This window comes from Rhynchophorus ferrugineus, unplaced genomic scaffold (genome assembly GCF_030347505.1).
Source record: "Rhynchophorus ferrugineus isolate W39M unplaced genomic scaffold, kcgeb_rfMv2 rfM2, whole genome shotgun sequence".
NCBI classification, from domain to species: domain Eukaryota; kingdom Metazoa; phylum Arthropoda; class Insecta; order Coleoptera; family Curculionidae; genus Rhynchophorus; species Rhynchophorus ferrugineus.
In genome coordinates, this window is record NW_027472581.1 from 77,828,902 (window position 1) to 77,842,610 (window position 13,709).

The 13,709-nt window shown below is 32.0% G+C and overlaps 1 protein-coding gene across 4 annotated transcripts in view; it reads right to left on the reverse strand.

The window, feature by feature from the left end:
• Nna1 (Nna1 carboxypeptidase) overlaps window positions 1–13,709 on the reverse strand; it is a 78,379-nt gene that overhangs the window by 25,229 nt on the left and 39,441 nt on the right. For all 4 annotated transcript variants that reach the window (XR_013004478.1, XM_076396305.1, XM_076396304.1 and 1 more), the window contains exons 3-6: window positions 8,586–8,818; window positions 5,522–5,674; window positions 4,428–4,657; window positions 2,568–2,714 (exon numbers count right to left, since the gene is read on the reverse strand). Coding sequence is in view for 3 of the 4 variants with exons in the window: in XM_076396305.1 (XP_076252420.1) it covers window positions 2,568–2,714; window positions 4,428–4,657; window positions 5,522–5,674; window positions 8,586–8,818 (763 nt within the window). In the remaining variant the exon portion in view is untranslated. The remainder of the gene's footprint in view (window positions 1–2,567; window positions 2,715–4,427; window positions 4,658–5,521; window positions 5,675–8,585; window positions 8,819–13,709) is intronic.

The window sequence follows — 13,709 nt, forward strand, 5'->3', positions numbered from 1 at the left end:
AACACACATACAAGTCCGATAAGTCCCTATTTCAATGAGCTCATCCAAATCCAACACGGATAGTTACGGTACAGATATCAAGCCGGTCTCTTTGGTTACGTCCGTGGAAAAGTCAAAGACCTACCCGGAGATCCAGAGCCACGGCATCGGTTATTATTCCACCAGCAACGATTATGGAGAAGATAAAACCGAGAGCGTGAGCGAAGCGCCTCGCATACCATCCGAAGTACGAATTATATACCTTTACAAAGAGAAAGGAATAGGAACAGAGTCGGAAGAACTGATGGAGACTGGAACAATCGCCTTGCAGACCCGATATTTGAGATCGTCAAGTATTAATAGCTTAATCAAAACGCTGTTCTGTTGTTTCAAGAGAAACAACGACTAAAGAGAATAACAATGAGAAGTATTAACAGATTTTTCTTCCACTGTAACTATAAGCAGTAACATTTCTATAAATATATGTGATTTTTTATTTAATCTGTCTAGTATTGTAAGAATATTTATTTCTAATTTATCATTTTATTAAACAAAATACTGGCACAACCAAACGGTATAGAAGCTCCATTATATATTCAATAATTCATTCAAAACACTGCTCAAGCTTATAAAATAGTGTAATTAGTCTTAGGTTCGATATATAACATATGGATGGTACTTCTCGATGTCCTGAAAATCGTTTTCTTCATATTAAGAAATCTAATTTGAATTTTAAGAAATTTGACGAATTTGAGGTGCAGGGCGCAGGAGAGCAAAGAAAAATATTCTTACTTAAGAAATTAGAGTTTGTTCAAAACCGTAGTGACGCACATCATCAATATGTGCCTGCCGAAAGTTGTAAATTCGATTTAAAGTCAGGCAATATTCTCCTGCCATTTTATTCTACTTAGAAAGGGATGCTTCAATGCTGTTTGAGAAGTTCGAACATGTAACCGTAAGAGCCTGCAAAAGTTGTCCGTTTGTCAAGCGCCTACAAAATTCTTCTATATATTATAATTACGGGTTATAAACCGGCAAACCTTGTTCTTAACGCCTTCTTTTAATAAATTTCAAATCGCCACGGTTTTTATTGGAAATATTGTTTGCGCGTCGCAGCTGCTCTGAATATTAAGTACGGGTACGGTCAGTATAACCTTAAATTCACCAAAAAGAAACAGTCTTTATGCGAAACAGGTGACCAATCAAGATCAGCTTGATGTTAGCTGTATCAAAGATCAAATATAGGAAATGAATAAAGAGAGTAAGTAGTTTTTTCAATCGAAACATAATTTAATACAATTATTTCATAAAAATGGTTTGTGTGGAAAATATCCATAAGAAGACAAAATATATACAGCTATTTGAGGGATGTAGAATATCATCTCATACACTGTTGGGTAATATAGTATTTAAGTGGTGTAAAGATAACCTCAGAAGGGGTCTAATAGGACTTCCAGACATTGCTTCTAAAAGAATACAATTTTTAAAAACATAGAACAAAATCAAGGAAGAATTATTATATCAATTTGTATATTTAGATGAGATATGAATATTTCAGAATGATTCAATAGCAATGGTCATGGCAAGATGCTAATAAATATAGTGTAAAGACAAGACAAGAAAAGTTGATGGAGGAAGGTAAACGTTGGAATAACTATCGATTAGGTTTTGTTAGTCATAATGTTTTTTAATAATTCAATACAGGCATATAATTCTTCATGCTGGACTACTATGAAGAAATGAACCATAACATATTTTGCTGTGGTTAAGGCTACAATTAAGGAATCGCTTAAGTTTTGCGACTTTTTGACAGGTCACGTGGGTTCACTTCTTCATTCATTCATTAAGTGATATCAGATCAGTCCACTGATCAGATCGGACGGTGTTAGATATTTTAGTCCACGCACTTCACTGTTACTTCGCACATTTAGCTGATTAGTGAGTATATTGGGATGCATTGACACTATTTCGAAGTACTTCACACAAACACGTCTTTATTGGTTCTAGAGGAATTTCACGTTGTAACACTTCATTTGAAACATGGCACGCAGCATTTTATTTTGGAACCATTGTATGATGGATATATTAAACTTGCTGGTGCTACCCCGTAGTTGGATTCCATATGACCAAATAGGCTTGAGTATAGATGTACACAATAATATCTTGTTATAATAATAACTTGGATTTGTGCCCAATAAGCAAATACATTTCGTAGAGAAGTTAATATATGCAATATATATTGATTAAATAATAATGCTAAAAAAAGATTATGTCAAAAAAAAAACAGCAAGTAAGATTAATTCAGTGTTTTCAACTGTTCTCTTACATTTTTAATTTGATAGGTAATACAGGAATTTTTACATGCTAGTAGCCAACGACGCTAATGTATATGGTATATAATATGTTTATATTCGCAGCTAAAGCAATAGATCTAATACCAGAAAAATATATATATGCAATGACCTTTTACAGAATCTACTCTTTTACAGAATTAAATTTAATGGATTAACATAGAATATCGACCACTACACGATCAAGAGTTCTATATCTAAACAAAATGATATAGAAATATAAAGATAAATACCTACATGATATCATTTGAAAAATATGATATATTCTGTCCACATCTTCTCCATCCGATGGAATGCAGTTGAGAATCTTTGGTCGAATACATCAGCGGTTTCATACCTTCGTTATACAAACTCCCTTCCTTTGAGCAATTGGTAATTGAAAATCTAAAAGAAAATAATTTTAGAATCAACGCACTAGTTAGATAAATATAAAGAGGTATAGTAGTGAAAATTAATTTAATGGTATTATATCAGTTGCTTGCATGTATTTTGATCAGTGGTAATTATTTGCGAAATGTGAAGTGCCAATGTAAAAAAATGTTAAACAGACTAAAAAAACTGTTAAATACGATAGTTTTGACAACATAAACCGAGAATTTCCCTGTATTATTGAGTTATTCAGTCTATACAGATGCTCTTTTAAACTTTCTCTTAAAATCTTTTTAACTTTCAATATTTTTGTTTTTTTATTCGAATAAATCTGTTGCCAAAGCCCAATCAAAAACTTGTTGATGGTGCTTCATTATATTCCAGTTATTGTTTGTTATTCAACAATCTAAAAGTTGTGATTTTTTTCTCAATAACCAAGAACGGACTGGAGAACTACAAAATTTGAAGATAATAAATGCAAGACTTATTGGACGAAAAGCCAGCTCAAATTTTTAACAACTAAAACATAATAGTAGTAGATGAATAATAGAATCATAGATGAATCAATAGTTTTAAGTCGTTTAGTTGCGATAGGAAATATTCAATAAGAAGGAAAAAAAAGGTTACCACGAATTAACTGAAAATTCCATTTCGAACTCTTTCAATGTCATCTGCCACACTCAGCGTTCTCATCAGGCATAGCGCCTTCTGATGACCGCTCATTCAGATCAGTACTGCATGGTATATGGCCTTGAAATGCGGAAGAAAAAAGGAAATGGAACGCAAATTAACATAGTTCTTTCAACGGTGGAATCACAACGTTGTCAGAAAAATACGAAAATGTTGTATAAAATGATGGAAAGTATTTTGATTAATATATTGTAGTAAATTTCCTCAATACCTTGTATATTGAAAAAATTGTCAGAATTTACGCTTGTACTTAATATAATATAACAAAACACAATACAAACTAATTATACAATGTAATATGGCCAAATATGATTTCGCTTTTTATAATAGGTGTCTCTTATATTTCTGACTTTATTTGTAATCGTTATAGCGATATACTTGACAGGCGTGACAATAATTAACTAGTTTTACGTGGCGATGTTCAATAAAGTAAAATTAAACTTATGAAGAATATTCTCGTCAATAATTGTATTAAGAAATATCATTTTGCAACCACTTCACATACATATACAATGAATTTAATTTCGTCTAATTATTTTGGTTATTCCCTAAACCCAAAAAAAAATTCAAGGACAATGTTTTAAGTTGATTTCGAAACCATTTTGAAATAAAAAGGTTTGAAGGTTGAATGTTGGTCACAATTTGAATTGAAAATCTATTTACAATATTAAAAGAACATTGGCATAAGATATATCAATTCGTAGTCATCGAAAACTATGATTAATATACATTATTGATGATAATATTACTTGAATGTACGGGTGATAATTGGGATGTTTAAAAAAAGTAAAAAGTTATTTTAAAAGTATAGAAAATTTGATAAATAATAGTACCTCATTGATAAAAACAAAATTAAATTTTACTTGAAATATAGAAGAAGGTCTTTACTTTATATGGTCAAAAAGAACATAAAAGGGCGGAATTATCTTTGTATATGTTCTATTATTTATTCTACACTTTGAAAAAACATGTTGGTTTTTCTACTGTAAACTTTCCGTGAATTGATTTAATATCTCTAGAATCTGTTTTTATCCATACCTATACAAAAAGTTTTTCTTCATGTTGGTTACTCGAAAATAAAACCACTGCATGTGCCTATTGGTGTACAGATCGGCACGGAGGTGTAGCTCGTAATAGCTGGGAGTGATCTTGATAGCCCGAGCCAGGTTACCCGACTCGAATCGAGACTCGAACCTCAGACTATCCTCGTCGGGGTATAGGTTCGATGATAGGATGTATCGGCTACCTCCTACGCTTGATCTACTAAACTAAACGAAATATTAATTTAAAAACTGTAATTTTTGACAGTGTTTAAAAACAGTAAACAGTAATTTAAAAATGTAAATTTTCTAACTCTAACTTAATATTATGCTTAGGAGGAGGTTCTACGTTCGGCTGTATATATTTTATTTTAATGCATGTTCGCCGATTTCTCCGTCAATTAAGGATCGATTTTCAAAACTCTTTTTTTTTCTCGAAGGAACGCACTTCTGAGGTGGTCCCATTGGAACCAAGTCAGAATCTGATGGAGGGAAAAGGGGGGGGGGGTTATCGAGGGAAAACCAAACAAATTTCAAAGGAACGTACAATGTTTCTACATATTTTTTTATCCAAAATAATCAGATGTTATTGCTAAACAGATGTTCACAGACAGAACATTTTTTTGTTTGCTTTTTAAGCACTAACAATATCATATGAGAAGTCATAGAAACATTACAGGCAACTGTTTTTATGGTGTAATAGTTAGAACGTTAAGCTCACTCGATGTGGTTGTAATTTTACTTGGGCTATCCATTGTATTACTTATGAACTATCTATTAAATACTTAACTTATCTACTACACGTATTATTATATCAATAAACAAATGGTTCTGAAGACTGTTTAAAAAGAATCAAAGGGTTTAAAAGAATACAAGGACCCAATTTTTGATATATACACAGCAGATTGCATATATCATTTTGTACGAAGAATTAACTGATCAGATAGGCATTAGCATAAAGCCTAGGAAGTCAGTTTAGATCAATTACTAAAATAAAATATATTACCAATTGCATCAAATGTTGTGATCGGTTAATACAACTTAGTATATGCCAGTTGACTTATATTATGAATTAGTATAATATAATCTTACATAATTCACAGCACTAATTGGAGCGTACTGGTATACGATGATGCCGCATTCTTCTCCCGATGGTTTTGGCTGACATTCGTTGCCAGTTACCATATAATAAGGCTCAGGTGATGGAGGAACATAACTAATGTGTTTTATTCTTTCTTCCAATACCTGAAAAAGAAATGAAAAGCGTGTAAAACGAAAACCGAATTATGATTATACTGTTTTAGCAGTCAACTTGTTTCTAACACTGATGATTACGGGAAATAGACAAAATATTATGAACACCATGCGATACAATTCATCTTGTTGCATATTTACAACACTAGTTCTTGTATATAATATGACGTATACATATTGCCGAGTTTACATTCCAAGTCTTTTTATATTTCGATGTACAGTGGGTTCATGGATGGTAAAAACAACCGAACAAAATCAAAGCGGAAACTCCACAAAATTAGCATTTAATGAAGAGCTGTGATTGAGAAACTCTTTTTAAAGTTAACCAACGCTAAGTGCGAATGAAGTGGTGTAGCGATCATACCCGGATGATTGAGGACACTAGTGATGATCGGAAGAATGTGGTATGGTCCGATGAGTCATCATTTACACTGTTTTCTACAAATGGCCGCTCTTATAAATGGAAAGTCTTAAAAAATCCCTACGATCTGGACCGCCCGTTTCCTACACTCAAGCATGAGGGAAGTTTCGTTATGATTTGGGCGACAATATTGTAGTTTTGAACTGGAATTTCCTCCCATTAACATCACTGGCCAGATTACTGCGAATGAACATCTCGAGATTCTCAATGACGAAGTTATTACTATGACTAGTATATTGATTGATGGCAAACTGGCATGTTACATGATGATGATTTTGCGCGTATGCACTTAGCCAAAGCGATTCACTCTCGGCTTGGGGAGCATCAGAATAATTATAGTATAATAATTGCAGCTGTTAGTAAATTCAGGTGTTCATATTATTTTGTCCATCCCCTGTGCCTATGAAGCAAATATACCAAATCTCCTAAATATACCAAACTCAGGTATAACAAAATCAAATGTCATTGTGGTTGAAATATACAAGAATTACATAAAGAAAGTAGTCATAAAAACTTCAAAAATATATCAATTATTATCATCAATCCATAGCCAGATACCGAGAAGAGTGTCTTCTTCTCAACCAATAAGGTGCTGTTGATACCGCATGGCTTCGAACATTTATCATTAAATCTCGTTATTGTTCTGGTTTTCGGAAATGTTACTATCCAATTTTTCAAATCGCTTTACCCTGATCTATGTCTTTTCGAAGCTGTTTTTCCACATACGTTTGTGAGGAATTCTTTCACGAATTAATCTTGCAAATCGAGCAGGTACATTTTACGACACTCTTTATGACGAAAATTAACTTAACTTATAAATCAATGCAATGTGTAAAATGGTAGGAGAAGTTGATGGAACGATATATATGTACCATGGATTAAATATGACGAATAACATTTAGTTGGCAATTAATACAACAGATTCACGCTGATATCGCAGAAGGGAAATCCTATAGAAGTAACCTATCTCGTTTAATAACCCAGTTAGCCTATCACTATTAGTGTCTGCGAGGATGTTCGAAAATTATTTAATCTGGAATCTAAGGGAAACAAAGCGGGGACGGTTACCCAGTAGGTGATTAACCACCATGGGAGTTTTGATGAAGGGCTGGCAGTTTGGTGGTGAATCAGATGGCAGTGGCCCTAGTCTCATTCAAATCAATATCAACGAGTGGACGCGGATAGGGGAAATATATTCTTAATCTTGTTGACTTTATTAGCTGTAGTTTCGAGGCCCGAAAGGTGCTGTAGGGAACTCCTAAGGAAGGCCTTCAGACGGGAAGATTTTAATGGATCCACACATAAATGTATGAGGAAACAGTCCAATTTGCTGCAGCAGCATCAGCCAAATGAATATGACTAGCACGCTCATTGGCAGGAATACTTATATGCGCGGTAATACACACAATCATTAAACAATCACTATCCAATAATATGGAACGCTAAACGGTCAGGGATGCAGTATCCAGAGGATGATAATATTTTGTTCCAAAAAACATTTGAACGAGTTATATGAGTCAGTTTTTATGTTTAAAATATAGGCAAATGTAATGGTTAATTGGAAGAAAATCACAATTATCAATACATAATAAATTGTTATTAGATATAAGCAAGTATTGAAACCTATATGGACACACGGAATTTAGTTGTGGACATATTCCACGAAAATTGATATAAATACAAGTCTTCAAGAACAAAGTCCTGAAAAGTATTGTAGGTGCACCGAGATACTACAGCATTGATTACTTACATCGAGACCTTCAGATACCGACTGTCACCCTGAAATAACACAACTCTTGGATAACACCAGAACAGTACACTGACACAAAAGAATTAAACTATTTGATCTTGTCTGCTCTATAATAGTGAGTTGCATTTAATAGAAAAACAGCAGTGTTAATACATAAATATTATTACACCAGAGGTTAAGATAGAGTCGATGGGTCCTCCTAGATATATACCTAGATTTAAGTTATTGTAAAGAAAAATTGTAGGTTAGTCGGTAATGATTAGCAATAATATGATAAATAAATTAACAAATATTTTTATATGATTGTGCAGAAACATAGACACTATGATGTATAGCAAAGAGTTCTGCAGTAAGTTAAACCTTGATTGGAAGCTTGAAATTAAAGAACTCCTTTATCAACAGGACACGTAACTATAAGTAACTCTACATTCGAGTATAAATTCTATAAGTTCGAGACTCCATTAGAAAATCTTTTATGTGACAAGCAGATTGTAGTTAGGTGCCACTAGAGCAAGGTTAATTAATACTGAGAAGGAACTACATAATTTGAATATTATTTCAACTTTTAAACGTAATGAGTGTTAGAGTAAAATCGAAAAAAGGACTTTGAGAGGATGATGTAGAGTATATAGAAACAACCTTTGTGAATGGATACTTTAATACTTTAGCTATTAATATATTGTATACTAGAACTTGAAAAATAACTTGAATAGCTTGAATAAATATCATACCTGACATTCCGTGGGCCATCTTGGCGGCTGCAAAATAAAAGCGGTATCGCGAGCAGCAGGAAATATCTCCCTGGTAGCCGCAAACGATTCTTTGATTTTAATCCGCAACTCTTCATCGTCCTCGTTATACTGGGCGCTAGATTTAATAAAAAAGTTCGAAAAATAACTATCTGGTGCTGTCGATTGTGGTGGGAAAAGGCAGTTTTGTAGTGTTTTGACGTCAGCTTGAATATCTGAAAAAATATAAAAAATAGCTATAAGTTGAATATAAACAGACCTAAACACTGTTTACAGCATAATACCACAATAACCACGTCTAAAAGATTATTAATTCTGATTATTACTCAAAGTACTATTCTATGTTTTTGCTCAAATCACATACATTTTCCTTCTTCTTTTAGAATGAGTTACAGGAATATCAATGGAAGAATAATAGCATACTTATGACCATATACTAGAAGTAAGAATTTCTTGTTTATTTATTTTTATTTCTCTTTACTCAATAGTTCGCAATTAATTTTGACATAAGAGATAACAGGATATTATCGTCAAAAATTTAATGATAAGGTTTTTTAAATTTCCCACCATTTATCTATTGTATTCTATAATACATCGGTCTATATTATCAAAGTCCATAATTTCATTATTATTTTGGATAAAAATTGAAACACTTTTAATTGCAGAAAAAATAGATGAAGAATAAAATTATAATAGGAACACATGGTGATGGATTTATTAGTGAAATAATGTGCCAGAATTCCAAAGGTTCAAGTTAAGGGATTTCCGTGGTTATTAATCCAGATTTAAGTGTAAGATGAAGAGCTCCTCGGGGGTATAAAAAGGCTGAAGTCGTTGTTAGACAAAGATTATTGCCTTGACAAGAACTTGTTTATCCTGAAGTTATTCAGCAAATTGACATTGATTAAAAGTAGCGTTAGGAACTAACGACTGAAAACGACTATCGATTGTTCAGTAATTGACTAGTTTTTGCAATCGACTGTTTCAGTCGCTATTTTTGGTCCGAATGATTTTGTTACTATTTACTATCGACTGTTTCAGTTGTGTACTTTTAGTTACTACCTTTGGTTTTACTAGTTTCATTCAACTGATTTTTAACGTTCTAGCTCTGTCGTGCTAGCCGCGACCTTGACAAAAATGTACCCAATTTATGCATAGATTTATATGTAATATATATATATAGTTTTATGGTTTATTTGGTAGTTTGCTTATAAATGACAATATATTGTATATTTATATAGCAGCATTTTGTAAGGATATTTTTCAAGATTGATAATGTAATAGGGTAAAAAATTAAAAGTGTGAATGATAAATAGTACAATGCTTTTAACTATTTTTATGGCAATAATAGGCAATAATCGAAATATTGATTAGTCTCTCGATTTTTGTAAAAAATATTTCCGTTCAATAATAAATAAAGCATTTACTTTATTTAAAAAATATCTAGCAGTTATTGTGCGATCATTTTTAATTATGTCATGGATTTTTTTTCTATGGTTAGGTATATGTATATGTTTTCCTTTTCTTTTTTAAAGTTAGTACGTGAAAGAATATGTACATTTCCGTCTCGTTTATACTACCGTTGGAAAATATAAGCACATATAAAATTAACAGGTCCAAGCAACTATCTCCGTCCTTTACTCTCTCACAATTTATACTGAAAAGGGTTCGTACATATTCGTCTAACATCACGAATTAACAATTGAACCGTGCATTTGACTGAAAATATTAATCACTATTTTTTTGCTAGTTTTTTTTCTAATGACTGTTTTGACTGTTTTTCGATTATCGGCTGTTACGACTGTTTTCAGTCGATAGTTCCCAATGCTAATTAACAGCCTCGAGAGTAGTTTAAATAAAAATATATTTTATACCATAGCAATTAATTACTGACATATCATCATCATAATTACATATCTACTGGAGGCCAAAACTGGATTTAGTATGACAACACCAAGAAAAAAAAATCGGGGCATCACGGTGAATGAGGCAGAATTCATAAGTCAAGTACTCATGGTACGACAGCCTTTTAACTATAAGGTGAGATCAACTTAGCGTAGTGCTACGATAACGGGAACATACCATCGAACCATATCAATTTATGTGTTTGTGCCGGATATTAAAAGAAAAACTGCTGCTATATCAAAAAATGCAAAACATATCTTTTATTATTAATCGAATTTTTTTATTATTTAATTAATATATTGTTACTAGTCGTTTCTGTCTAACCGACAATTTGTCTTTATGATAACTTAAAACTAGATTTATAACTAGGAAGACCCATCGGCGCTATCTCAATCTCTGGTGAAATAATGTTTATACATGTCACTGTTTACATGTTACTCTTTGCAGAACATCCCTATAATTGAACTCCGTATGTCCATATAAGTTTCAATATTTGCTTATATAATAACAATTTATTATGTACTGATAATTGTGATTTTCTTCCAATTAGCCAGTATATTTTCCTATATTAAATACTGAAATGAGTGGAATAAAGTCCGCCATATTATCCAGATATTGCTGCTTCGAATTATCAGCTATTCTTTGTCTCGTTTCATCTCATTCTTTTGAAAATATCTGAAATTGGGTCGATTTTGTATATCTCCGAATATATATGTAATAGTTCTTGATTAGTAAAGCATTAAAACTTAAAAAATTATTTCTTCTTTTGGATTGATAGCTCGCTGCAGATGCTCATCAAGCACTTATGGTAATTAATATGGGTTCATCATACCTTAGTAGTGGAGCTTGATTTCAACCTGTCAAAAGTGATAATTTTGATGTTAAGTAAAGGTAGGCTATCATTTTGATGTTTACTGCATAGGATAGAGACCAAAGAGAGAAAAAAGCTCGAGGATAACGAATTGTAAATATTATTAAATGTATAAATAAAATTTAAACACGTAAAGAACTTGCAGATTATTCAGAAGCAGCTGTTGAACACGTTTCAAAAAATCACTAGCATATGAAAATGATGAAAAATATTTTAATTATATTTAATTTGTATTAATCTTGCATATGCTATAGTTTAAAAATTCTACTGCCCACCATTTGTAAAGTTTATATTATTTAAATTATTTAATTACATTTTTATTTAAAGCTACTTGCTTGTTATAGTGTCTAAAAGATAATTTGTTTTTCACGACTCTGAACCAAAACGAGAAGAGAAATGAAGATAGGTATTAGACGAGAACAAGTGGAAGTCAGAAAGAGACATATTTTATGAATTCCGTATGTTGACCTTTCATTTAAACAATTTCATACAGATTTTCACCAGAAGTGCGTAAAATGTCGACAATGCTTCACTCAAACATATCAAGCTTAATCTAAAGCAAGAAAGTCCCATGGTGATTTTGATCTGCTAAACTATTCTATGGTTCTAAAAACAACCTATGTGTTGTGAGTTCTAGATTTGAATTAAAGAAGCAACATAAAAGTTCTCCGCAAGTAACAATCCTTCAGTAGTAATAGTTAAAACTCGAATAGAATAATAGAAAACAAATCGAATAGAAAATTGGATATACTCGGCTTGTTTGGCGCAGTGGTCAATGCGACTGAACGGTAGTCACGGGTTCGAATCCTATTGGGGCATAGATGTAATTTATGTTTACGATTATAATTGTAAATGTCTGCATAGACAACAATGGAAAACCTGACACGAAATAGCCATCCTAGTCACGCTAGTAACCAGGCTGTGTAAGACCGGATGCCGATAAACGTAGGAGACATCTAATCAAATGTTTACTTTCCTTTTTTCATTTCCTTCAGTCTTTTCGTTAAGGATATGTATTTATATTAATTAATTCTCCTAATCACTGAACAGTTAGCGTGCTATTTATAATAAATACATTAAAATAAACATTCTGTGTTCCTCAAAATAATCTAGCCCAGGAGGTAAACAATACCAGTGACCTCTGAAATATTTTATGTAAATGTTTCCTGTACTTTCGAACGTTTAATGCGATATAATTTGATTTAAACTAAACTTATGTTGTCTTTTGTCATTTCTAATAAATATTAAGAGTCTAATTTCTGCATAACAACGATTCCGTTGACCTAATTTAAGTTTACTCATTATTTCTACCTTTAGTCATTAGTGTTCTATAAATAATATTTTCCGGATGTCAAAAATATTCTTAGTTATTAAAATATATCCAAATATAAATAACTAAATAATCATCCAATATTTCTGGTATTATTTAATACTAATTATAAATAATTAGGAATTTATGATTAAATATAGAATATTATTAAGATTATTACATCATAATTGTTTCCTTGTTAACAATGCCCTAAGGAAAATAGAAGAAATTAAAAATAAAATAATAATAATATAGAGCAGGTTAAGGCGTTTTCTTGTAAGAAATATGAGAGCTCAAGAGGAGTCTACACTTTGATATTGACATATTGACAGGTTTTTATTTGAAATACCCGATGGCTAAAGATTCAGAAGAAGGATTTCTTGTTCTGTTGAAAGATCTAGGATTCACGTCACTAATGGATGGGAAAAATGGAATTTTTGATTGTTTGTAATGAAACTGTTTGAGCTTATATTTTAGGGATATATAAAATTTTTTTATAGGTAGCCAATTAGGATTTCACAAAAATATAGAAGTATATAAAGATTATATCTTTAGACACTTATCTAGAGACACGAAATAATTATCCTAGTAACGCGAGTAACTAGAATGGATAAGATTACCTTTCAGAATAGTAGCTAAGTTAATTACTCACTTTGTGTAAAAACAATAATATTTAAAGAATTTTAAGTATTCATTCAGTGATTCAGATAATTTTAGCCCTCTAAATATTTTAGTCGCAAAAAGAATTATGACAATCATTATTCTTTAAGCTTTAGTTCTAAATGCCAGCTTGGTTCGCGTCGTTGTCAAGGTGACAGGACGAACCATGCTGGGGCAACGTAGTAAATTTATGTTAGTGATTGTTTATAGATGTAATTTGTCAATAAGGCAAAAACCTAATATCCTACAAGGATAATCATCCCAGCTACGTCGGTAACCAGAGTGGATAAGGCCGGATGTCTTCTAGGATGATCTTTAAATTGATCACTGGCCAGTGGGTAGGCTTAATGCCGAGGACCGA